The 25,597-nt window shown below is 39.5% G+C and overlaps 1 protein-coding gene across 32 annotated transcripts in view; it reads right to left on the bottom strand.

Moving 5' to 3' along the window:
* The window catches only part of FOXP1 (forkhead box P1), a 534,652-nt gene that overhangs the window by 224,150 nt on the left and 284,905 nt on the right, over nt 1-25,597 (bottom strand). For 18 of the 32 annotated variants that reach the window (XR_014544950.1, XM_083601038.1, XM_083601033.1 and 15 more), the window contains one exon: nt 7,912-8,093. Coding sequence is in view for 27 of the 32 variants with exons in the window: in XM_083601038.1 (XP_083457164.1) it covers nt 7,912-8,082 (171 nt within the window). In the remaining 5 variants the exon portion in view is untranslated. Of the gene's footprint in view, nt 1-7,911; nt 8,094-18,095; nt 18,221-25,597 lie in introns of those variants that run through there. The other 14 variants (XR_014544949.1, XR_014544951.1, XM_083601045.1 and 11 more) reach the window with 2 other exon arrangements.

The raw sequence follows: 25,597 nt of genomic DNA on the forward strand, positions 1-25,597 counted from the left end.
AATGTATTTTTTAAAAAAGGGAAGTGTGGGGGAGGGGAGAATATGGCTATGAAAATGTAGCATAGAAAAAAAACTTACAAACCCCTGCATTTTCACCTATTATTAGGAACTTCAAATATAATAAATACTGACAAGCTTTCTTTCACTTCTCTATTACCATCATATTTTCCTTTAATGGTTTAAATTAACTCTTTAAAAGTTTTCACAGTTGTTTTTCTTTCTTTTTAAAGGGGAAATGCATCCTTTGAAAATATTAAATACATGGCTCCAAACATGTGAACACACCTTATACCTACACAGATAAAAATACAAAATGAAAACTCTGATTGTAGCCTCAAGCCTTGATAGTGTCAATGTAGTACAAATAAGATAAAAGGGCATTTTTTTAAAAAAATATCTACCTAATGGACTGTGCTTTTTACTGAAATAAATCAGAGATCTTAAAAACAAAAAGAGACAAAAACAGTATCTACCTTAATGCGATTTTTAATTTCTGTCATTGTGCTGCTTTTATATTTCTAAGTTCTCTGAGACAGAATCTCTCCTGAGAAGCAAAAGACATTTTACACACATTTTTCTATCTACTGAAAGAGGTATATTGTGCCCTTCAGTGAACATAAAATTGATATTATCATGTCTTAGTTTATATACCACTACTTAACCTTCAGATTAAAAGTTATTAGATTTGAATGACTAAAAAGATATCATGTTACCTTCCATTCAACATCGAGTGATCAGAAAACTTGAGGGGTAAAGGCAAGTGCAGTAAGACTGCTTTGCTGGTACAATTCCCCATCCACTTCCATGTACCTGCGTTGCCCAAAGGCATGGAAGGGTCTGCTTTGCAAGCGCATAACTGGAAACAATGATGGAAGGAACAAATTCCTTTCTGTTGTCAAAGTGGGTAATGGTTCCCTCTCAAATTATTCACTACCGGAAAAGCAATCCCACTCATGAAAACCCAACAATAAAAATATACTCTAGAGCCAGCCCTGAAGAATGTATGGGGAGAGAAGATTCCTTCACATCATCAACAACCATTTCAGTCACAAGGAAAAGTGAGTGAGTGAAAACTGGTCCTCCAAGTTACTTAATCTGTCCATAAAAGGGGTGAGTGGAAGGTGATTATTCCACCCCCTTCTCTCCCCTAAAGTTCAGGCAAACCTAAAGAATGGGGTGGGCTGTGGGAGAAGGGAGAGATCATGGGAAATCAGAGAGAGGCACCTTTTCTGACCATAAACTCTGACAGGAGAGTTCTTTCAAGGGGTAATGCCTAGGGTAGGAGATGGTGTGAAAGTCACCTTCCATCCACCTCCTTCAGTGGGCACATATTTGGATCCAGCCCTAAGTCTCTGACTGCCCTCACCTCCAGCAACTAATCCCCAGTCTTAACCATGACTTTGCTGTGCCTTTGGCCTCATTTACTACATCAAAAACTTTATCTCCTCCCTACACAATTTGGCAGTGGCTGGGTATGACAATATATCATGTATCTTCTGAATTAACTTCTTTATTCAAATATATTCTGCAACTTCAAGACTTGAATGTCACCTCTGCAACATTCATGAACATAGAATCCAGATAGTGCTCCCTTTTTTGGACAAATTATCCACAGAATGTCCCTGAAATCTATGAATGGGACAGTGTTAAATATTAAACATTACATTCAGTAGGACTTATGACATGTGCAATGTGCACACACACACTTACTTCCAGCCTTAAAGTTATGGAAAAGTAAGAGTATGCCAGATTATTCATTATTACTTTAGGGGTGTGTCAATGAAACATCATGCACACAACTTCATTTGTATTGTTCTGAACTAAACCATGAGTACACATATTAAGGCAGATATTTAACTTAAGTTTTCAAAACAACATGAGTGACTCTTCATAACTACATCAAGCTGCAGTTCAAACACAAAACAATGAAAGAAACAGTTTCCTACATGAAGTGTTATTTCTCTGCGTAAACTTTCATCTTGTTCCTCTATGCACTGCTTGCATATGTAACTATTCTATGTTGTCATAAAAGCACTCGTCTCCTAACCATTTTATCAAGCAATGTGATACTACCTAAAAATATATACTCCAGGGAAATGATAAGATTTACATCAGGGGTAGGCAACCTAAGGCCCGTGGGCCGGATGCAATCCAATTGCCTTCTCAGTCCAGCCTGTGGACGGTTCGGGAATCAGTGTGTTTTTACATGAGTAGAATGTGTCCTTTTATTTAAAATGCATCTCTGGGTTATTTGTGGGGCCTGCCTGGTGTTTTTACATGAGTAGAATGTGTGCTTTTATTTAAAATGCATCTCTGGGTTATTTGTGGGGCATGGGAATTTGTTCATATTTTTTTTCAAAATATAGTCCAGCCCAACACATGGTCAGAGAGACGGTAGACCGGCCCATGGCTGAAAAAGGTTGCTGACCCCTGATTTACATTATACATACACTACCAATTTTGCCAGCTGACCACTAGCTTGCCAATAAATGCAAGCACACTTGCAAAATATCTGTGCACATCTGTCCACATAATGACCTTTTCCTCTTGCCATTCTGGCAAATAAATCTGCAACCAGCGCAGCTTAACCCATCCACAAAGCATGGGCTCCTAAATGTTAAAAAGAATGTTGGATTGAGTTTGTCACCATTTAAATCTATGGCATCAAAGCGGAACAGTTTATCATTGAAAAGAAGTTTGTGTTTCTGCTGCTGAGCAACACAGCTTTTCAGGTCTTCCTATTATAATGCCTACTCCAATTTCTCCACCTCTCCTTTTTGAAACCATAACAATACTTAATGATCCAAATACCTGACTAGCTGTAAAACAACCATTTTAAATAACAGATGTTTCCCTAAAACTTTGCAAGAACTGAGAAAGGAAACTTGTCCAAATATTATGGCCAATGCTAGATATTTTTAAAGCAACTGAAAGCTGCGTGCCTCCGTACATGCACAAAAATCCCAACCAGAATTCTATGCTTTGTTATTATCATGGTCATATTTTCTGTGGTCCAGCATGACCTAAAACAGCCAGCCATGCTGATCTTTTAATACATACTTCATAGGATGTGATGCTTCCCTCCAGCAATTTGATGCTCCCAGAACACTCTGAGGCATCTCATTTCCTTGTCAAAGCTTCTGTCCTGTTCTCCAGTGTCTAAGCTTCACATCTTTCTAAGAACAAGGAGCTCCCCTAGGCTACTCCAGTCTTCAACATGGGTAGCCTCACTCATGATTCAATTATCTACTGAAGGCTTCATTGGGATGTGTGGTGACCAACATTATTGTTGCTACTGAGTTACTGTAGGCTGATTATTCTCAACATTTATAACAAAGGCAGATTCTGACAAAATATATTAAAAAATTGTCCAGTAGCACCTTAGAGACCAGCTAAGTTTGTTCTCAGTATAAGCTTTCGTGTGCATGCACACTTCTTCTGATACACTGAGTCACCAGACCCTTATATATAGTGGGAGGGTAGTGGGAGATGGGCTGAATGGGTATGGTAAACCTGTTGACGACTGTTAACGACTGCAATTAGTCCTGCAGGAAAAAGCAAGGGGTAGTATGCAGATGATTAGCCTATGTAATGAGACAGGAATCCAATATCTCTATTAAGACCAGGTCTCTCCATAGTTTTCAGTTTAGTGATAAATTGTAATTCAGCAACTTCTCTTTCAAGTCTGTTTCTGTAGTGTAGTGGTTATCACGTTCGAGCTGGTTTTCTGTAGTGTAGTGGTTATCACGTCCGAACTGGTTTTCCGCAGTGTAGTGGTTATCACGTTCGAGCTGGTTTTCTGTAGTGTAGTGGTTATCACGTCCGAACTGGTTTTCCATAGTGTAGTGGTTATCACGTTCGAGCTGGTTTTCCGCAGTGTAGTGGTTATCACGTTCGAGCTGGTTTTCTGTAGTGTAGTGGTTATCACGTCCGAACTGGTTTTCCATAGTGTAGTGGTTATCACGTCCGAACTGTTTTTCCGTAGTGTAGTGGTTATCACGTTCGAGCTGGTTTTCCGTAGTGTAGTGGTTATCACATTCAAGCTGGTTTTCTGTAGTGTAGTGGTTATCACGTTCGAACTGGTTTTCTGTAGTGTAGTGGTTATCACGTTTGAACTGGTTTTCTGTAGTGTAGTGGTTATCATGTTCACCTCACACACGAAAGGTCCCCGGTTCAAAATCGGGCAGAAACAGCCTTACACACAGATTCTGACATTACACATTCAAAATATGGTACACACACTGATAATGTGTGTTTAAATGTCATGTAGGAAGCATCTGTTTTCAAGCGAAGAACGACACTGACTCCAGAAAATGTAAATCTTTGCTAGAGGCAGGTATGCAGATCATCCTACCCAGATGGCATTTGCTTGCAAGAGTTGTGTTCACACATGGCTTTTCAAAAGTAACGCCTGAAGCTGAACAGATCCTCTCCCTTCTCAACCACATAGATTTCAGATTTAATCTCCTCCCTCTTACTCCCTCACATTATTCAGAAACATCCAATTTTGCCAATATTTTACTTTTCTGTTCATTCTTTCCCTTTTGGATCTATTTTTAAGCATTTGCTCTTCATGCAATGCAAGGTATTTTTTGAAAACATTTTTTAAAATATTTTTTGTAACGGGGTAAAACATTTGTAATGCCCCAAGTTTTCCCTATGATCAAGGTGACATGGTCAGCTCTCTACAGCTAAGGACTCTCCCTTTCTTTATCCCAAGTTTTCAGCATGATAGACACAAGTAAAGTAGGGATGAACTGAGATAAGCTCCTCTTTATAGAGAAGTACACACCTCTCATTCTTTTTTGTTCATAGCAAATATGCATGCCCCCGCATGTGCAAGGAACACTGGAATGCAGAGCTTTCCCATGAATAACTTCTACATATGTGCTTAAAAGTTTGTCACTGTTCATGTTAAATATCATCTTATGACACAAGACTGAGTACCCACTAAACCTTTCCTTTATGTGCTTTGTACATACCACCCCCCCTCAATTTCAGTGAAGAGCTATGAATAGCATATATCTTATTTATTTAATTTTTTAAGTTCATTTGTGTTTTACAGCTTTATACCTTGCAAATGAACATATTTTACTGGGATATCGCTTAAGTAGCTTGTATTTCCTTACTTTGCACAAAATAATAACCAAATTGTACCTGTTGCTGTGCTTTCTAGGTTGTATGGGAAAACAGGTATACTGTACTTCTGAAATTTAGTCTTTCATTTTTTTCCTTAGCGGAATATGGTACTACCCTCAAGAACATGGCTCTCTCATTTAGCTTAACCACACAGGTGCACCACAATCCCATTCAAGAAAATTAACGCCACAGCAACAAGTTGCTATAAAGCATTATGCTTAGTTGCTGTTCAAGGCTGCGTGTTCACCCAGCCATTGTCATTGGTATGTGCCAATCCAGGGAGGGAGGGTGGAGTGACATCAATTCACTGGATAAAATTATTAAAAATATATATTAATGAAGCTGGTTCTTATGCAGCCATACACCCCTTAGGAATCATTGCAGGTAGCCTACAAAGAAGAACAAGGTACTTGACAGAGAACCAAATCAGAAGTACCCTTCACTGATACTTCAGACAATGCAATACAGTTGTCAAAAAGAAGAGGAGAAATGAAGAATTTACATTGCAATGCTGTCAGGAAACAGCAGTTCTACTTAACAGCCATTCAGATTTATTGAATGAGCATTTTATAGCAAGCATTCTGTTAAGTGACCCGAGAGCATATGTTGTATAGGGAGAAACAACTAAACAGTATGCTGCATGCTTGCTGTAGCTGTTTGAAAACAACTTTTTTCCCCCTTTTTCCGCATTAACAGTACCTAGAAACAGTATCTGGAAACCACAGCCATCAAATACACTGTGATACAGTTTTTGAGGATTGTTTGGATAGTACGCTCATTTATAAACAAACAAACAAAACACACATGCACACATGTTTAGTATGGATGTGTTATTAAACTAGCAAGTTGTTTGCTTCATAAAAGAAAATTCTATGACAAAAGAAAAAGGGAAGTGTACGGAGACCTACGGACAAGACTATAAACCAAAGGTGACTTTATATAAACCAAACGCAAAACAGACAGTTACAACTAGGTATGAACTAAATACTCATTCCTTTACATTCCATTAAATTCATCTCCTTGAAAGGCACTCCTGCCTCTCCTTGAGCATTCAGGTAGGTTGCTGCTGAGTGACGTGATAAAATGCATATAATGATTAAGGTATTACTTCACTCAGCAGTGACCCCTCTGGTTCATTATGGTGTGGTCTTGATTATAGGTAGGTTAGAAGGTGGTAGCCATGATGTTGTTGAATATTTGGTGAAAAGAGAAATGGCAAATATATGTAATACAATTTTTGGATCTCTGAGCTGCCAGATACTCCATTAGAATGTATTATCATGCTGCTGTGGAAGTTATAAGATGGCTTTTTGTTATTTCAAAGTATTAACTTATTTCATTTGTTGCTGTGTATTTTTTTTTAAATGGTAACTAGTCTGTGATTTTGTATGAAGAGCAATATAGAAATTTGTACCAGCAAAAACAGATTGGAAAGAAGCAAAAGGTTTAGAAAAATGCAGATACACTAACAATGGAATTAGCTCATTTTGCTGTGAAGTCTCTTGGAGAAGAAGGCTTTTGTGTACAGTGTAGTTCCAACATATTTTACTGTTCTTATTCTCTTTCACTGTCCTATATTAATCAAAGCTGTAACCCCTGTTGTCTTTGCACTACGATTCAGAATGTGCCCCTGGCGAAGAATGAGGGAAAAGTCAACAGGAATTAAGTTTCAGTGCAACTGTTTACTCAACTGTGGCCTGCACTTATTGAAATTTTATCCATGGTTTTGTATGACTACTGCAGTAATGAATTCAGCATGGCTGTGATTTTCTCACTGATTGTATTCTCACTTCAAATAAGAGACCCATAGTAAGAAAACGGCTGAAATAACTGTCTATTGCATTTAACATCATGTGACTTTCAAAACAGCTAAACTGTAGTGGAATTATGTTGTGTGCGTTTTTTCCAAGGGGGAAAAAAATAGCAACATTGGCTGACTGCAATGTGTTTTCAACTCCTGTTTTCTACTGTACAACTACCTGCTGACAAGAGCATCATGTGCTCTGAAAAGTATTTACAAAGCTGCCAAATAACTTACTTAAAATACTTCAAGAATACATTCAGCATTACAGGAGACCAAGGTTGTAGTGACACACAGAACCCTCAGAGGTCCACCCCTTCTTCTTTTTAATGACCCACATTATGAAAGCTTGTTTTAAAAAGTACAATTATGATTCATTTTCCCCGATTCCAATATTACAGATAAATACAACATGACTTTCCTATTTAAATGTATTTTTAAATCTTTTATTGATAGACTTGATCATAATGGGAAAAATCCAACATTGCTCTAATGGACTTCCCTCACACAACAGGACTTCTCCTTTCTCTCTTTCCCCAATATATCCCTTCCAGAGCAGATTCCAGGCACATATGTGGGTCTGCAGGGAAGGAAGGAGGAAAACCGGAAATCCCATTGTGTAAGGAGACGTCCGTTCCCAGTTGCATATGGATACCACCAGATTTCATCCAACCTTATTTCGTTGTATAAGTGCACATTCACAAATTTTGTACTAAACATTATTTTGTACAGTCATCAATGGATGACAGACTCAAGCTATGAACTCTTGATCTTTCTGACAAGAGTATCAAAAAAGTAATTCTGATTGGATAAATGAAACATCCATTTTACATTTGCCCTACAGGACACAAACCACAGATAAAAACCTAATTTCTGTAAGTTTCTTATTTTGCTGGAAAATGCCACCATATTTTTACATGGTCAAGTCTTCTCCCCCTGCTCCCTCCAGGTAGTGAAATCTGAGTATGTACCTGCTGCTGTTGAAGGTGGGCTAGGTCTGCTGCACCAATTTCCACTGAAGGTGTCTCTCCGTTTGATCTCGCTTCCCGCAGGCTGCACTCTAGTATATGGCTACCAGCGCTTGCTCCATTCTGAATGGCTGAACCGTTACTTTTTGTCTCAGTCCCAGATTCTTGCATCATGACTCAAAAACCTGAAATAATTCAATGGAGGAAAAAGGGAGAATAAAGCAGCTGTTGAAACACTTGTACAATAAGATATATCATGTTTTTTAAAGCTTGCCGTAGCTGTAAACATTTGACCTTTCCCTTCGTACAATTTGTGCTTTCATTAATGGTTCAAGCCACCAGTTTATGTTTATTTGTTAGTATAGCTATATCATCAGTAAATTCTTTTTCTAAATATAGCAGCATTTACTCAACAGCTCCCCCCTGCAGATATATCTGCAGACGTAGATATACAAGCTCTAGAATTCAATTTCTTTAATTGCATATGAACACTTCACTTAAAACCTATAATACATTCTACGTGGTACTATATATATATATATATATATATATATATATATATATATATGCAACAGGATGCTTGCTGACTTGCTGTAGGAGGATGTTGTGGGCGACAGACTTAAAAAAAAGGACATACATACTCAGATGCAAAGCCTCACCTATCACCCACAACTTAGGCCTAGGGCATTGCCCCCATCCTAGGGGCTGTCCTTTGGAATGAACAGTATCAGAACCCTAGTGAAAGCCACCCTCTTAATCAGCCGTGAAAGGGAGACCTGATTATCAGAAATGGATGACAACCCAAGCCAAACAACAACTATTTATTTTCACGGTTGAGCTACGCTTACAGGGGAAAACGAAGACACCTGAGAGCCACTAGTGAATTCAAACATTTAAATGTGAATAATGTGGGCAAATAAAACTAGTATCCAAGTTATATTACTTGAGAAACAACTGATTAAGGGCTTTGTCCAGCATCTGAAATAATACCCAGCTCTAACTCCTGATTCAAAATAAAGGCAGAAAAAGCTTCTTAAACACCCTCCCCCCCTTTAAAAAAACATTATACTGGCAGCATGGGAACTGATGCAGTGGAGTTCCTTCCCATGCGTTCTGAGTAACTTGAGAAACTCTGGACCACAAGGAATAGCACCTCCCTATACCTTGCCAAGAAAGGTCTGTATAGTTAAAGCTATGGTTTTCCCAGTAGTGATGTACGGAAGTGAGAGCTGGACCATAAAGAAGGCTGATCGCCGAAGAATTGATGCTTTTGAATTTTGGTGCTGGAGGAGACTCTTGAGAGTCCCATGGACTGCAAGAAGATCAAACCTATCCATTCTGAAGGCAATCAGCCCTGAGTGCTCACTGGAAGGAAAGATCCTGAATCTTAGGCTCCAATACTTTGGCCACCTCATGAGAAGAGAAGACTCCCTGGAAAAGATCCTGATGTTGGGAAAGATGGAGAGCACAAGGAGAAGGAGATGACAGAGGATGAGATGGTTGGACAGTGTTCTCGAAGCTACCAACATGAGTCTGACCAAACTGCGGGAGGCAGTGGAAGCCAGGAGTGCCTGGCGTGCTCTGGTCCATGGGGTCACGAAGAGTCAGACACGACTAAATGACTAAACAACAACAACAAAATGGAGAGAAGGCATACTTTTTATGAGTTAATTAAACAGCTTCTGAGGGATGCAAGAAGGGGAAATCCGCTCTTAACTGAAGGGAAAGGGGAGAAAATTAAGAATAACTGTTGTTCAATGAAGGCATTATGGCGTAATTATAATCTAGAACAAAAAGTAGAAGTGGTTCAAATAGAATAAAACAGTTGCTAAAAATCTGGCTGATTGATGTATGAAACTATAGCACTTTTACAAGCTTCGTAAATTGAATCATTTGTGGAGCTCTTAAACAGTAGCCTTTCCCCAGCTCTTAAAACAGAGGCAAAATATTCTGAGGGTGGGGTGGGGAGATCATACCTGGTAGAATGTATTTTTTTAAATTGTCACACACCTTAAAGTTATAAGGTCCCTGTGATGGTTTGACTCTTGGAGGACTATACTCCTTTGGCTTCTTTTCCTACACCTAAAGCACCTTTGTCCATACAGAGCAATTCTCCCTCCTATCCCCGGTTATTTGTGTAGTTCCTTCAATCTCATTATTCCACCTTTCATCATTTTTAGTTGTTTTGTTAATATGGATTTATAGATTTAATTGTTTTTCTAATGATTTGCTAATTATTCTGTATGATTCTTTGTTTGTGATGTTCTATTATGTTATTGTTATTTATTGTTTGCAAGTCACCTTGTGATTCATTTCAATGAAAAGTGACATCAAAATTTAATACATCAAATCAATCAATCAATCAATCACATGTTACTGATCAGGATGAATATGATAAACTCATCACTGGCTCAGAGAAACTGAGAACAGGGACAGGGTTGAGCCTCTGGTTTTAAAGCTATTAAAACTTTTGATGGGGAAGAGGAGGAATACTTAAATTCTTTAAAATGATGACAAAGAAAGATATTCTGGATAGCATATAAGATAGCAAAGATAGTGAATAGATTGATATTGTTCTTGATTAAGTTGCCTTTGTTTGTGCATTTCAGCCATGAGCACACTGGCTGTCAAAGAAAAGTAAGAAAATATGGTCACTGTTAAGACTACTTCCCAGAGAATCACCCAATTTTCATTTCTCACATGGTTATCGCTTTTGAAATCTCGGTGTAATTTCATGAACATTAATGCTCTGTCTCCAAGTCTGCTAAAGATTCTTATTATCAAACATGCAAAAGCTGGGCTGTCCTACAGATATAAGCAGTCTCTCTGAGCAACAGCACTGGTGTAAAATTTTGTCAAAACAAAGCCCTTGACTTCTTACATTTGTGAAAGATTTCAAGCTAACAAATAAAATCAGTCTTTATTTCAGGGCAGTTAATTAAGGTTGACCAAGTCAGGCAGAAGTAAATTAACTTAGGTGATCAATTATTTATATGAAGCAGAATAAATGCCCTTAAAGAACTTGGCCCAGTCGTTTAAGGATGTGTAAATTAAACTAAACAGATTTATGTAATATATTTCTATTTCAGCCATTGCTAAAAACGGTTTAAAGCAAGTGATTAAATGGCAAGACCTAGTCACAAAGCCTCAGCCTGTGGTAAGCACACAGTGAAGGCAAAACAACATCTAACCATTTTCTCCACTGAGATAAAACTTCTTGGTGAACATATTAGCAGTCTAGCTTCCGTTTTAAAAATATGTAGAACATTTTGTTAAACATGTGAGGTGTACACAGCTTCAACAATTGCCATCTATGGTTTTTTTTAACCTCTCTGTGCTTAGCTGGAATAGGTTGTAGAGGAAACTAGAGGTGCATGGCCAAAGCTAGTTCATGAAGGATTGCTAGCAGGCCCACCATGTCTCTATAGTGGCTCTGAGGAGACTTGTAACAATCACCAACCTCCTCACTGGTAACTTCAATAGGAAAAAAGAAACTTTCAGAAACAAACAGCTTGTACTGCCTACACATTTCCTCCCAGGAAAGACAATGCACTAATATCGGGCTTTCACCTTCAGTGACAAAAAATGATGGTGTCAGCAAGTGAATAAGGAAAAAGTGAAATGCCTTGGCTACTTGTTCTGTGTTGTTGTGCTCCATCCTATATTTCCTCCATCAGACACTCAAGGTGGTGCCCAGTGATATACGATGATGCATGCCAGGCATCGGCAAACTCCGGCCCCCAGATGTTTGGGACTACAATTCCCATCATCCCTAGCTAACAAGACCAATGGTCAGGGATGATGGGAATTGTAGTCCCAACCATCTGGAGGGCCAGAGTTTGCCTATGCCTGACGTATGCTGCGTGTTGAATTTTAAGAGTGTAGTTATTGTTGTTGTTGTTGTTGTTGACCCACCCTTCACCTTAGAGTGCCCGGGCAAGTTACAACAATTTAAAATGCAATATTAGAAACAATGAAAAAAGCTTACAATTACAAAGAATACAATCCCACAAAATAGGGTGGTCCGAAAAATACACATCTCACGTGTCAAACATAAGGAGGTCTGTATGTAAGGGAGCAATCTTTCAGCTATTTGGTGCCTGAATCTTTTCGGGCTTTAAACACCAACATTAGCACCTTGAATTGGACCTGGAAATGGAATAGCAACCAACCAGATGAGCTGGCAACCCACAATTCAGTAATTCAGTAAAGACTGATTAAGCATCCACTGATGCTCCTGTGCCAGAATTTGTCTCTACCCTTCCTAGGATATAGCTGTTGCACGTGAATGTGGGCAGGGTCATATTTGTCCCGTTTCTGGAGCAACATGTTGTAGGCATTTTTATGCCATTGACATTAAATCAATTATTTCCTGGGAAGTCAAACAGGGCCTAGTAAGTTTGCCAAGCCACAGGTAGAAAACCACAGTCCAGAAACTAAGCCTTATGAGGAATGGTTGAAGGAGCTGGGTATGTTTAGCCTGGATAAGAAGAGAGTGAGAGTAGATATGATAGGGGGTATTGTTTTGTTGTTTTTGTTTTAACTATTTACTTGTGTTTTGACCTCATATTTTATCCTGTGAACCGCCCTGAGATCTTGTGATGAATGGTGGTATATAAATCAATCAATCAATCAATCAATCAATCAATCAAATAAATAAATAAATAAAAGCCATCTTCAAATATCTAAAGGGCTGTCACATGGAAGATGACGCAAGCTCCCCCCCCCCAAAGGGTAGGACCTGAACCAATGGCTTCAAGTTACAAAAAAGGAGATTTCGACTAAACATTCAGGGAGGAAACTTTCTGGTAGTCAGAGCTGTTCAGCAGTGAAATGGACTGTCTCAGCAGGTTGTGCACTCTCCTTCCTTGGAGTTTATTAAGCAGAGGTTGGATGGTCATCTGTCATGGATGCTTTAGTTGAGATTCCTGCATTGCAGGGGTTGAAATGGATGACCCTCTGGGTCCCTTCCAACTCTGAGATTCTATGATTCTATGAACATTTACTATAAGTGACTGGGCAAGATGACCTCTGAAGTGTCATTCTATTCATAGAATCGTACCATTAAATGAAATCTTTTGCATTTTAAAACCAGTTTTGAAATGACAGTGAATCAGTTGGAAGAGCTTTTGTATAAGGAAACACATAATATCACAAGGTAAATACTATGTTTATACTTATTTGGAGAAAGAAACATGGAAGCCTTCTTAAAGTCCCCTGCAGAACAACTGGATATAATGATAAAGAAATGTTTGTAAAGCTATTAGAAAAGCACAATAAAAGTTCAACAGCCCAAAGCAGAGAGAAGGATAAGTGCCACACACTTCATCAGATCAGAAGCATCTGATGAAATAAGCTCTTGCTAATGCCGTTATAAATTTGTTAGTTTTTAAGATGCCAGGGGACTTGTTGTTTCCTCCTTTTTCTGAAAGAAAAACGCATTTCACATTTATCCTTGTACAGAACCAGCAAGATGCCAACAGCCCAGTGCTCAGCAATCTTCTATGCATTAGCCAGGAAAATGTCAAAACACTGCTCTGCTGTATTATATGCACCCATGCAGGCACCCATGTCTGTGTAGCACGCACGCACACACACAAACACACACCCTACTTCTTTTTTGGCATGGTTTCTAAGTCTGTGAAGTTGACTGGCTAAGCAATGTTTTGATAAGTTTTCCTCAACAACAATCCAAGCAGGTAAAATTCAGTATCACAAACCTTTTAAAATATTGAAAAGTTTTGTTCAGTACACAGTTACAAATACATGAACCAGTATGGTGCTCTACCAGGTTATGATGCTTTTTGAAACTACTGTTTTTGGTTTTAGCATGGTGCGTGGTTTAAAAAAAAAATGTAGGGAATGACTGAGAAATGTGAAAAACTAAAATGACCAAGTTAAATAATACAAAGAAAAGCCTCTGCTGGTGGTTGCTTGTTAATTTTTGTTTTTAGTGTCTCTGTGCTTAACTCTCTAATTTAATGAATGTAAATTAGTCTTTGAGACATCAATGGCTGGAGGTCATAAAACAAAGGCCGACAATACCACTTTATAGTATAAAACATAATAATAATAATAATAATAATAATAATAATAACAATAATAATAATAATAATATGACTTCGTTACATGAGACCTCACAAAGCCAAGAACAATGCATATTTGCTGTTACGCAAGGACCCTCCTCCTGTGCAGAATTTTCATAATTATAACAGAAAGGCGTAAATTTTCTAATGCATGGCAGCTCAAAAAGTAATCAAGAGAATGAGCCTGAGGGCTATTTTAATGTATGCAAAGCTAGTGACCCACAGTAAATGGGAGGTAGGCTTCAATGAATGCAAAGTAATGCACACATACTAAAGACCTGGTCTGATGAGGGACGGCTAAAATTAACACCCAATTAATTTCCAAATTGACAAACAAATGAAACCCATAAATCTACTTTCTCATTAATTTTCTTGTGGTATAATTTAAAGCAGTAATATGAGGGCAAAAATTGAGCATTATCCATCATAAATATCAAAAAAGATAGCACTGTAACACCATAAATTATGCATATTACCTGTTGTTAAAAATGATTAATGTATTATCAACTTTATCACACACTGTCTATGTCTAGACATATCCGAAATCTGAAATTTCATTTAGTACTTAGGGGGAAAGGGGCTCCAGAACGGATGGAATTATCAACAGCACATTTCGAGCCTGGCCCTGTGACACAAAGGTAGCTGCTTCTCATGCTGTCATTTGGGAGTTCCAGGGTTGGAATTGGACTCATCCCAAGCTTTGGGTCACTGGAGGCTGAACATATTGAAGAGGTGATGTTCACTTCCCAGGGGAACTGAAACAAATCACAGTGCACTAAGAGCATCCTTTAGTAGCTGACCCACAGACTGGCACTGGCATCTGCTTAGCAAGGGGCTAGTCACCTCCTGTGCCCTCCTGGCTGTAGGGAAAGCAGTGCTCAGTGATGTAGAGAGGTGGAGAATAAAAGGTTAAAACCAAGAACTTTGAAGGAAACCGAGACGAGACGGAAATCTAATATAATTCAGCCTGTAAGAGAGTCAAGTGTATCACCTTGACCAATTGCAGTAGACATTTCCTTGCGCTCACACAGTTCCCTGCAATTTCTCCCAATTGATCCAAAACATATAATTCTTGTAAGAAGCTTTCATTTGAAATAACACTTGCCCCCAAATCTCCTTACTAGTAGCTTCAGCGGCTGCCCTCTATCCAACAACGCTTGCCTGGCACTTAATTACATATAATAGCACACCATCCCTTTTCTCATCTCTTTATGACCCAAATGGCAATGGGTGTCAACAGTATGGCTCTGGGATCTCTAAAGCTGCTGAGGGATTGATACTCAAACCCAATAAAATATAAGAGAGTTAATGGCTAATTCTCTGATGAACTTGAAACATAAGGCAAGTAGCGTCCTTGAGAAGAAATTCAGGAGTCAGTACCCTGAGTTCTATAGCGATGTAAATATTTTGTGTAGTCTTCAGCAAGCTATTTAATAATGGGAAGTCCAATCCTAATAGTGCTGCTCCAACAAACACGGCATCAGAATCACAAGACTTGCCCAGTTCTGCCACATTTGCAACTGAAAGTCTCCCTAATGGACAAGGCACAGCAAGAAAAGGACATTCTAAAACAAAGCTATTGGCTATCAGAGGCATTATTTGGGGCTATCTAGAAACTGGTGTTGAGATACCTGAATACTAAGATGTCAGCCCTTCAGAGAAAGGGAAAGAAAGATTTGCAGGAATTGCCCCCATTCGTCACACCATTGAGTTGGATTTGTGGCACTGCAGAGGGGTTATTTTGTACTTGTTGGTGCAGCACTTTGGTTTTTTGGATGTTGAGTGATAGGTCAAGCTTTTCGTAAGCTTATGCAAAGATATTTAGGATGGTTTGGAGGTCATATATCAGCCTTAACTCATGGTCATTTAGAAGCAAGATGAAGAACACATGTTCCAGTACTGATCCTTGGTCAATCTTACTCCTCCATCGTGAGAACTGCCAATTTATTCCTACTCTCTACTTCCTATTCTTTAACCAGGACCTGCCCTCTTATTCCATGACTGCTAAGCTTACTCAAACACATTTTCAAAGTCTTAGTATATCAGATGATTCACCTCTATCTCTATGCTTGTTGACACTCTCAAAGGTCTCTGAAAAATTAGTGAGACAGTACTGACCCCTGGAGAAGTCATGCTGGTCCCACTTCCACAAGATCTGGGCTTTTATATACTTGGTAATTCTGACTTTCCTAACTAGCCTGTAATTTATGGGTCTCCTCTAGAAAAAAGAATAGTGTTATGTCAGCCACATTCCACTCCTCACCTGTGGAAGCTGATATGGCACAAGCAATCAGCAACTGCACATTTTAGTTCATTAAGACCTTTCAGATGGAAGCCATCCAGACCCAGAAATTTGTCAAATTTTAATTTGTCAATAAGGTCTTGAATAGTAGTTCCCAAACTCCCCTCCTTTCCTCTGACCCTAGAAAACTGCTGAGTGTCTTGGTGAACCATGTAATAATTTTTGTACTGATTGTACTGTGCTGTGCTAGATGATATTTAATTGTGTTTTTAGAGCCACATTATGGACCCGCTGAAGTTTGGAGACCACTGGTAGTCCGTGGCCACAGTTTGACAACTCATGGAATAGAACATTGTCTCTTGTAACCATTATCTTCCTCAATCCATCAGACTCCTATCCTGTCTCACATCTTCTGCTTTGAAGATGCAAATAATTAATTTTGCTTCTCTGCAATCTCCTTTTCCTCCTTTAGCACACTTTCTGACAAGGTCCAACACCTCCATAGCTGGGCTCCTACTGCTAATTTTTGTTGTTGTTGTTGTTGGTTTTTATGTTTTTAGCAAGGTTTTCCTGAAAATCTTTTTTTCTTTCCCTATTAACCAAATATTCGTCATGCTATTGACAAGACAATGATTTTAAAACACCAGTAACCGTATGCTACAGATATTTACTCAGAAATAAGTCTTACTGTGTTCAGTAGAGCTTACTCCAAAGAAAGTATGCATTGGATTGCATCATCATTGGATTGCAGGATCATCATCATCATCATCATCATCTCTGTGGTTAAGCAGTGCTTTGTTAAGCTACAACACCATAAAGTTTAGATTCTTATTCAATTTTCCCCCATTGTCTGCCCCAGAGAGAAGGACTGATTCATCATAGCAATGCTAGTCCATTAATGACTGCCTGGTTAGGCCACAACACTTCAAATGCCGATTCACCTCAAGCCCCATGAATGCTCTAGCAATCAAAACGAACAATATGTTTCAGATCATTATGGCGACTTAGTGAGTACCATCTATCAGGATTTTGCAAACGTTTTCTTGTCGGCTTGCCTGGATGACTAACAGGTCAATCATTTAATCTGATCCTTTAAAAACTCCTTATGCACTTATATTTTGTTTTCTTATAATTTTAACGGCAGTTCTCCCCTATAAAGTTACAGACCTCTGCATTAGACATAAAAAGCTAACATTAACTTTTCTCTAAATGTGCTCACTCTTCTATTTCCTTAGGATTCAGAGTTTATTGCTAACAGGTTGTATCTGATACAGTATTCAAATTATGTACAGGGCTTTCTGCCCGGTGACTCCACAACCACTGTTCATTTTTAAGTAGGACTGTGTAAAGTCCTGCACTGACCCACTGAAATCAATGAAGCATACAATGTTCTGCTACTTGGTATAAGATACCCTTAAAAAACAATGGAGGAGAGGAGAAATGGGAGGGGGGACAACAAGTTCTTTACAAAACAGCAACTACTAGTACCACTTTATTTCATTAGAGCTCCTAGCACGTAAGAAGAAATATAACAATGCAAAACATCTGAAGATGTAAATACACTTTCAAACATAAGACTATTGCATACTAATACACAGCAAGCAAGCACACAAAATGATGAAAACACACCAAGAAGTCATACGTTAGCATATTAATTGGTTTGTTTATACATTGTCTGCCATCCTTACAAGAGTTTACATCAGCTCTGCTCTAAAACAAGTTTAAAAAAAATTCCTTTCCTAACTTCATGGAGGACACAAGCACCAACATACTGTTAAAAGAAACATGCACACACACACAATCCACAAACAGAAAATCACTATATATCATTCAGAAGAAGGTTCTTTTTTGGTGATTACCTTGTTCATAGCCCTATCCTTTTGTCCTAGACATTTAAAGTCCTTGTTTGATCCACACAGAATTTTCTAGTCATCAGATGGTTCTATTACTGTGCTAGCCGTCTTGCAGGAGTGCTCTCTCCCTTCTGAAAAAAGCAAACAACTGGATAGATATCATTACACTAAGGAAATCTCTTGGAAAAAAACCAAACAACTTGCTAATCTTTGTAGCCCCTTCATCTAAAGTTAAAGATAAGAAAAACAAACCCAAGTCAGTTTCAGCCACATTCCAGGGACAAGTTCCCCTTTTCTTCTTTATCAAAATCCTAGCTTTTAAAGCTCCCCCCCCCACTCCCCACCCCCAGCAGACCTTGCAGGCTAAACTGCTGCTCACACCCGCAAACAAAGCAATATTTGTTTAATAACTGATTGCTGCCATGGGTACAGTAAACAAGGGCCCTGGCGTTTGTGTTTATGAACAAACACATCATCTTGCAAGAGCAATTTAACATTAACCAGGTGGAATAATCAACAGATTTCATAGGTGACACTCAGGGCAGGACAACTGTAAACAGAGGAGGGAGGAGAAAGGGGCCACTCTCAGGGAATCAAGGTTGAGGCAAATGCATTGCAGAGTAAACAGCTGGGGAGAGGTCAAGACAAACAAACTGTGATCCTCCTGACATTTTGAGGAGCAGGAAGGTTGTGTGTTACACGCATCAGCTGCTGACCACCATGAAAATCAAACCAGTTGGGGACCAGGGCGACTTGTTTATACAGTGCCAGGTTGCTTCTAAACAAGAAGTTGCAATTATCCAAATTGTGCTCTGTAGTCACTGCACTAACCGGAGAGATCAAATCAGATGCCATTCCCCCCTCCCTCACAGACGGCATGTGAAACAACAGCGCCGTTAACAGAAGGAGGGGGCAGAAACAGAAGTGCAGGTGGTTAATTGTTAAAGTTATATTTACAGGAAAAGGCATCATTTACAGGAGAAGGGAGGGGAGGGAGAGGCAGAGGGAGAGGGAGGGAAGCGCCATATTAAATCCATTTTGTCCATGAAGTTGTTTAGATCAGTTACCAATGCCTGTTAATTAGAATGTTTTGGATTCTACTAAAAAGCCTAATCTGTTATACGCAAATATCAAGAGCAGCACATAGCTTTTTAATGCAGCATTGAGTTCAGAATAACCAATGGTATGCATATCAAAGGCAGAGACCCAACGTAAAGCTGCAGCTGTAGAAAAATGCAAAGTTGTTGGGAATTTCTAATTCCTTTTTGCGATTCCTAAATCCATTGACCAAGAGCTTATAAATAGGCTACTATCCAACCCTACAATAATTGACAGATATTGATGCCATTAGCCGGTCTAAAAACTCCCATGCTTTTCTTTGGTCAAGTGTTGATGTACTGCTTGGAGACACGTAATTTCTAGACTCTGCTGGAGCCTAAGTCAATGTTTGGGCAATTCTAGAAATGTCTGACCACAGACTCAACTCTCTTACAGATTATTTATGATCAATGTGTCCATATTTCAATCTGCCACCTTCTGTATTGGTCTGAATTTGGCAGATATATATGTACTCAATATTTCTGTCATGTCTTTATTCTGTATATACTCTCACCAGTATCCTCAGATTGCTGGAGAAACCCAGCTGGAGCATTAGACTAGAAATGGGAAAATCCAGGTTTAAATTTGCCCTCAGCAATGAAGCTCACTGGTGACTTTGGGTGAGACGCCACCACTCAAGAATAACCTACCTCTGAGGAGCAACCATAGTTTAGTGGCAGAGCACAAGGTTTGCATGCAGAAGGTTCCAGGCTCAATCCTCGGTTTTTCAAGATAGAGGGCTGGACTAGATGACCCTCGGGTCCCTACCAACTCTACAATTATATGAATAGGGAGGACCCATCTGATACACTGGAGAGCCACTGCCAGGCAGTGTGAACAATACAAGCTTAAAGTCTCACAAGGCATGAGGCAGTTTCTGATGTTCCTACTTGTTATTATGATAATAAAAAGGGCTAAGCCAACTGAGCTCCTTGGAGGAAAAGTAGAATATAAATGCAATTTAAATATAGATGTCCAAAAACATTCTCTGTCAGAACTCCAAATCAGGCTTCTGGAATCTCTCAGCCATGCCAAGAGAAAAGTCCCTATTGTGACCTGAGGTGCCTCCAGATTTGTCAGCATTTTGTGGGAGGAACTCAAGTGCATACTGGAACTTTAGGTGTAACGTGGATTAAAGTACTCTGTTGCAATAAATCCCCTAAAAAAGAAAAGCAAACTTTTTGCAGTTTGGAAAGTGATGGGGAAATGCATTGAAAACTGTGGAATGAACAAATGACTTAACATGAATACATCTAAACACTCTGTGAGTAAATCACAATGAATGCAGAATGAATGCTTACTGCCATATAACCACCCTGTAAACAAATCAGAATGAGTGTTCAATAGTGGACATAGTCTACCCATCGTAAGCTTTGTGCAAGTAAATCAGGATGAATGCTGAATAAACAGACCATCTGAAAGAGCTAGAACAAGGGCTAGCAAGTAGCACCAAGTATGTGGAGAATACTATGAAGCACTGCTCTGGTTATAACCTGGACAGTGCTTCTTTAGAATGCCACTGGTGATCAGTTTCCATAACAACAACCTGCCTGAAGCTACATCTTCAGATGAGGGTATGCTTGGGCTTAAACCAAAGTGTGGGAGACCATTGTGGTTATTCAGCAGAGAAGGGAAAGCAGGGCAATGCAAGTTTTTAAGCATTAGCCCTGGTAAAGTTGACAAAATTAAACCCTGACTGAGGCCGTTTTCTTCCCAAAAGCCCACCCTCCAGAATGCTTGCTGTTGAGTAGGCTATATGAAGGAGACCCATCACATGTCTGACCATGACAAAACAATCACATGTTGACAGAAAAAGGAGTAGCATGACATCTGGATTTGATAACTTTGGGGGGGGGGAATGGACTGGTTTGCTTGTCACACTAAACCTTGGACTCACACACTCCTTAAAGGTTCTGTTTTGACAACCCCCTGAGTATCTGATTGTGAGGAAGTTAGCTCTAGCTAAGACCACAAGGAGCTCTTTCTAGATATGTGATGTGGCTCAATCCCACCTCACAAAGAACTCTCACACACATCTGTGCACATGTATATAGCCCTTTCTGATCTGCTCCAGATGTGTGGACAGTATGTATGGTTGCCACCCACACTGGCAGCATAGCACAGGGCTAGCCTATGTGAGCCCCTGACTACTCTCACGGACTGAGACGGAAACCTTGGGTTAATGGGAGAATTAATAGCAATGAGAGTGTCTGTCCTCTTATACCATGCTTGGTAAGCTTAGGTAGCCTTTGTTGAGTGACTTTATAAAATGCTTTTTGAAAGTCTGAGTTCCCATTGTCAGCTGGACCGCTCCCATCCATATGCTCATTGACACTCAAAGGACTCTAAAGGTAAGTTAGATAGGACCTATGCTCGTAGATCTTAGGGAACAGTTACATACTTCCTTCCACAGTGTCTTCCGCAGTGAAGACAGAGTCATCCAGCTTCTCTGCAATCTCCTTTCCCTGCTTTAGCATATCTTTGACTTCCTTGTGCCCAAAGCCAACTGTGACCCTGGCCAGTTTCCTGCTTCAAATGTAGTCAAATAATTTTTATTGTTGGTTTTAAGCTCTGTATGTTTTTAATTAATTTTGTTGTTGTTGTTGTTGTTGTTGTTGTTGTTGTTGTTGTTGTTGTTGTTGTATCCTTTATTGCATGCATGACTTTATTCTTCCAAAAGTTTGAGTTTATATTCGTTTTCCTTCTTTGGACAAGATTAGATTTCTATTTTCTGAAGGAAGCCTTTTTGCTTCTAATATGTTTATTGACTTTACTCATTAACCATGTTGGCATCCTATTGGTTTTGATAGGACCTTTCCTGATCCGTACTGTACATTCTACCTAAACCTCCATTATTGTGGCTTTGAATAGCTGCCAAGCATGTTAGATAGATCTGACCCTCCTGATTTGGCTTTCAACTTCCTTTTTACCAGTTCCCTTATTTTATTTTATTTTATTTTATTTTAGAACTTTCCTCTTCTGAAGTCAAATGTGACTGGGCTGGACTTTCTTGGCATCTGTTCCCTTAAATATGTGTTGTAAAATGGATCATGTACAAAATATTGCACGTGCAGCCTGTTATTTCAGCATTAAGACATCTTCACATCGAAACGGAACTGCTTCTTCTGTGGTCCTTTTCCAGTACGTAAAATCACAGTTTATTCAGTGCAAAGTAAGTACTATATGATAAAAACTACAAGCATATCATTCAAATGCTTTATTGGTCAAATAGATGGATGCTTTTATTAGTTCAACCTTTTTTGTAATGGAGTGCCACTGATGACCCAGTGTTATCCTCATTCCCTGCCATTAATCACACTCCTAAGAGCTCATTTTGCTTTAAAATCTTAAGAAATTGCCATAATTTAAAGACATGGTGTCTACCTAATGGGAAATGCTTCACAGATTGTATCGTTTCTTATAACCATAGCTTTATGGCAATGCTGACCACAATGTTAAGGCATTAGAAAGCTGAATAAAATATTTCAGTGCTAGAAAAGCTATATGTAAACTTTCTTTTGTATGTGTGGTTTGCTACATCTTTACTACTTTAAAATCACAGTGCTTTGGGAATCGCAGAATTCAAACATGCATGGCTTATGTAGATTAAGACTATGAAAACATTCCCTGAGCAAATATAAAATAACAAATAAGTACATTTAAGAGGATCCCTAGTACAAACAGTGACTATAGGTTTTAAACAAATACCATACAGAGGTACATTCTTTATTCAGGGTACTGTATAATCTTTATACCTTCTCAGTTCAACTGCAGAAAACTAAGGATATTTCCTGGTTCGGAATCACTTCTCCAGCATTTTCAGCTGTGAAATTTACAGAAAGATTTAAACTAACATGATGATAATCTTAACCCATAAAGCTTGCTATTATGAAGATGCACATGGCAAAGTGTTTTGACAATGTTGACTATTATGGGAGGGAAAACATATATAAGAGAATTCCACCAAAACGTAAAAGCAAAAGTGAGGAAGGGAAAAACACTTCCCTTTTTTTAAAGCATCTTTAAACACCTTGCAAAGGAAAATGTGGTGCAATTATATTATAAAGTGAATACAAAAGAGTGCTCTTTTTTCAGCTAGCTAATAAGGCATTAGTACCTACTAGCCTTATGAATATGGTGTGTAAATCACATCAAATTCAAAGTGTCTGAATTTATTATAACAAGAGCTGGAGAGAAACATTAACTTTCTGGGTTGTTGCTAAGGATTAGCTCTTGTTTACAACTCTGTATTTATAGAGCGGGGGGTGGATTGTCAAATGAAGGACAAAGATGAATACAGCTGAACAAATGCAGGCTTGATTTAGAGAAATCAGATCTCGCCATAGTCTAAGAGGAAACATTTCTTTTTAAGGAGAAAAAGAATATGTTCATTAAGTTGCTTCCTAATGCTATGTACAACTAGCCTGCTTTATTAGGGGGGAAATATGCAAATAGATTTTCTGACTCCACAGTTCTAGTCCAAGATACCAAATATGACAAGTGTTCAAACAGATAGCTTTTGTGAGTGATAGAAGCCAGCTTAGGAGGCTGATAATGGAATACAGAACCTTTCACCTGTATGTTGCTTCTGCAAATCCAACTTGCTCTGTAGTGACCAAAAGTTATTACAGCCTGACGGCTCATCAACAGCGTACTCGAAAGGCCGTTTGGCAGCTTGAAACTAGCTCATCACAGGAGAGGTGTCCACTTCATCAAGTCCTTTCCAAAAACAGCTGCAACCTGGTTAACTGTTTTGGTAGCAGTCAGCCTGATCCAAATAAAGTGTTTTGCCACCAAACAGCAACCATAGGTATCTGCCTCGACCTATTAGTAAACAGGGCTTAAACACAAGCTGGATAATATCAACTACTTTGCTAAATCTGGCAAAGATGTACTTGGTTGAGTGGCTAACATGGAACAGAGTTATCAGCTCAACAAGGAAGTAGCACACTTATATTACACCTAACACTTCAATCTGAGGCCACATCCTCATCAACAACACATTACATCAACCCCAGATGTGGTGCAAATAATTTTCCTTCCATTGAAGTCACTGAAACAGTAAAAACAGCCACCTCCATGTCAAGAACCACCCTGCCTACAATGCCACAACAGAAGTCAATATATGGTATAACAGTGTCCAATCACAGCACACCACAACTAATATGTGAGGCCACAATTCAGATGATAGGCATGAGGAAAGTATCTCTTTGGTCTCAGGTCATCACTTTGGTAATGTGGAACTGTGGAAAAATACTTTTCACAAAACAGACTAGCTTCAGAACACACATGGGAACTTGAGCGCTGACAGGAGCAGGAGTCAGGCGTAGGTCAGCAGCGAAACAACAAATCACCCAATGTCAGTGAAGTTAACCCTTTATCCAAATAAACAAAACAGCTCAGTCCTAGTGGTCACAGCAACACTTCCCAGTAGCTCTTGCCCCAACAGAGCAGTTGCGAGGACTGAAGGTCCCTGCCTTCCCACTGCTCTCTAAAGCTCCTCGCCCCAGTTCCTTCCTCAGCAGCCTAAGGCTCCTTTTCTTTTTGCTCCGCCCTCAATCTCTCTGCATGTTCTGGGATACTAGTGGGGAGGGGAGCTGGTCACAGCAGGAGTGGGAGATTCCCTGGCTTCTTCCGTACCTGTCTCCTCTCCAGCCTTCGCTTCTACCTCTGGAGTCTGGACTGCTCTCTGCCACAGAATCTTCCTGCTCTCTAAACCCTATTCCCGCTTCAGCTTCTGACACCTCCTCCTCCCCTCTTAGACCACTCATCCTTGCCCCACCACCAGTCCCCTGGCTCTGACCTTCTTCCCCTGGGGGATCCCCAGCTGGTGCCTCCCACCACTTATCTCTGCACCCAACCAGTCCATGAAAAGCACATTGTTAACATTTTTTTCTGCCTAGAACCTCACCTTGGAACTTCAGGTAGAAAGCCAATCACACTCAACTCCAGCAAAGTAGGGTACCAGGACAGAGCACCTCATGCAGATAAGCGAGGGAAGGAGGAATACAAACTATAATACACAACGGCTTTAATTTTCTCCCATGTCTCCTCCTGCCCCCCTATGATATATGGGGATACTGTGCCTTGCCTCAACTGTATTTGTCTAACTCTCTTCACCCAGAACAGAAGGAGGTGGTGCCCGCCCTCATCCTGCCACATGTAAGGAAGACACATAGAGACGAAGGCCAGGCACTCCACTCCAACCACAGCCACTGTTGACTAAACTCTCATAAGACTTTTGCCTTGCAGGATCTCTATCCACGAACATGAAGTAGAACAAACAGCTACTGCCCACACACTGCTTCACTACAATCTCAAAGGGCAGAAGGGGTTTGTGTCTCTGTGGTTGCAGACTTACACCTCCTGTTGGCAAGGTGCCTGAAAGCAGAAATGCAGTGTCTAAATGC

The sequence above is a fragment of the Podarcis filfolensis genome (assembly GCF_964270895.1).
Source record: "Podarcis filfolensis genome assembly, chromosome: 2".
NCBI lineage: Eukaryota > Metazoa > Chordata > Lepidosauria > Squamata > Lacertidae > Podarcis > Podarcis filfolensis.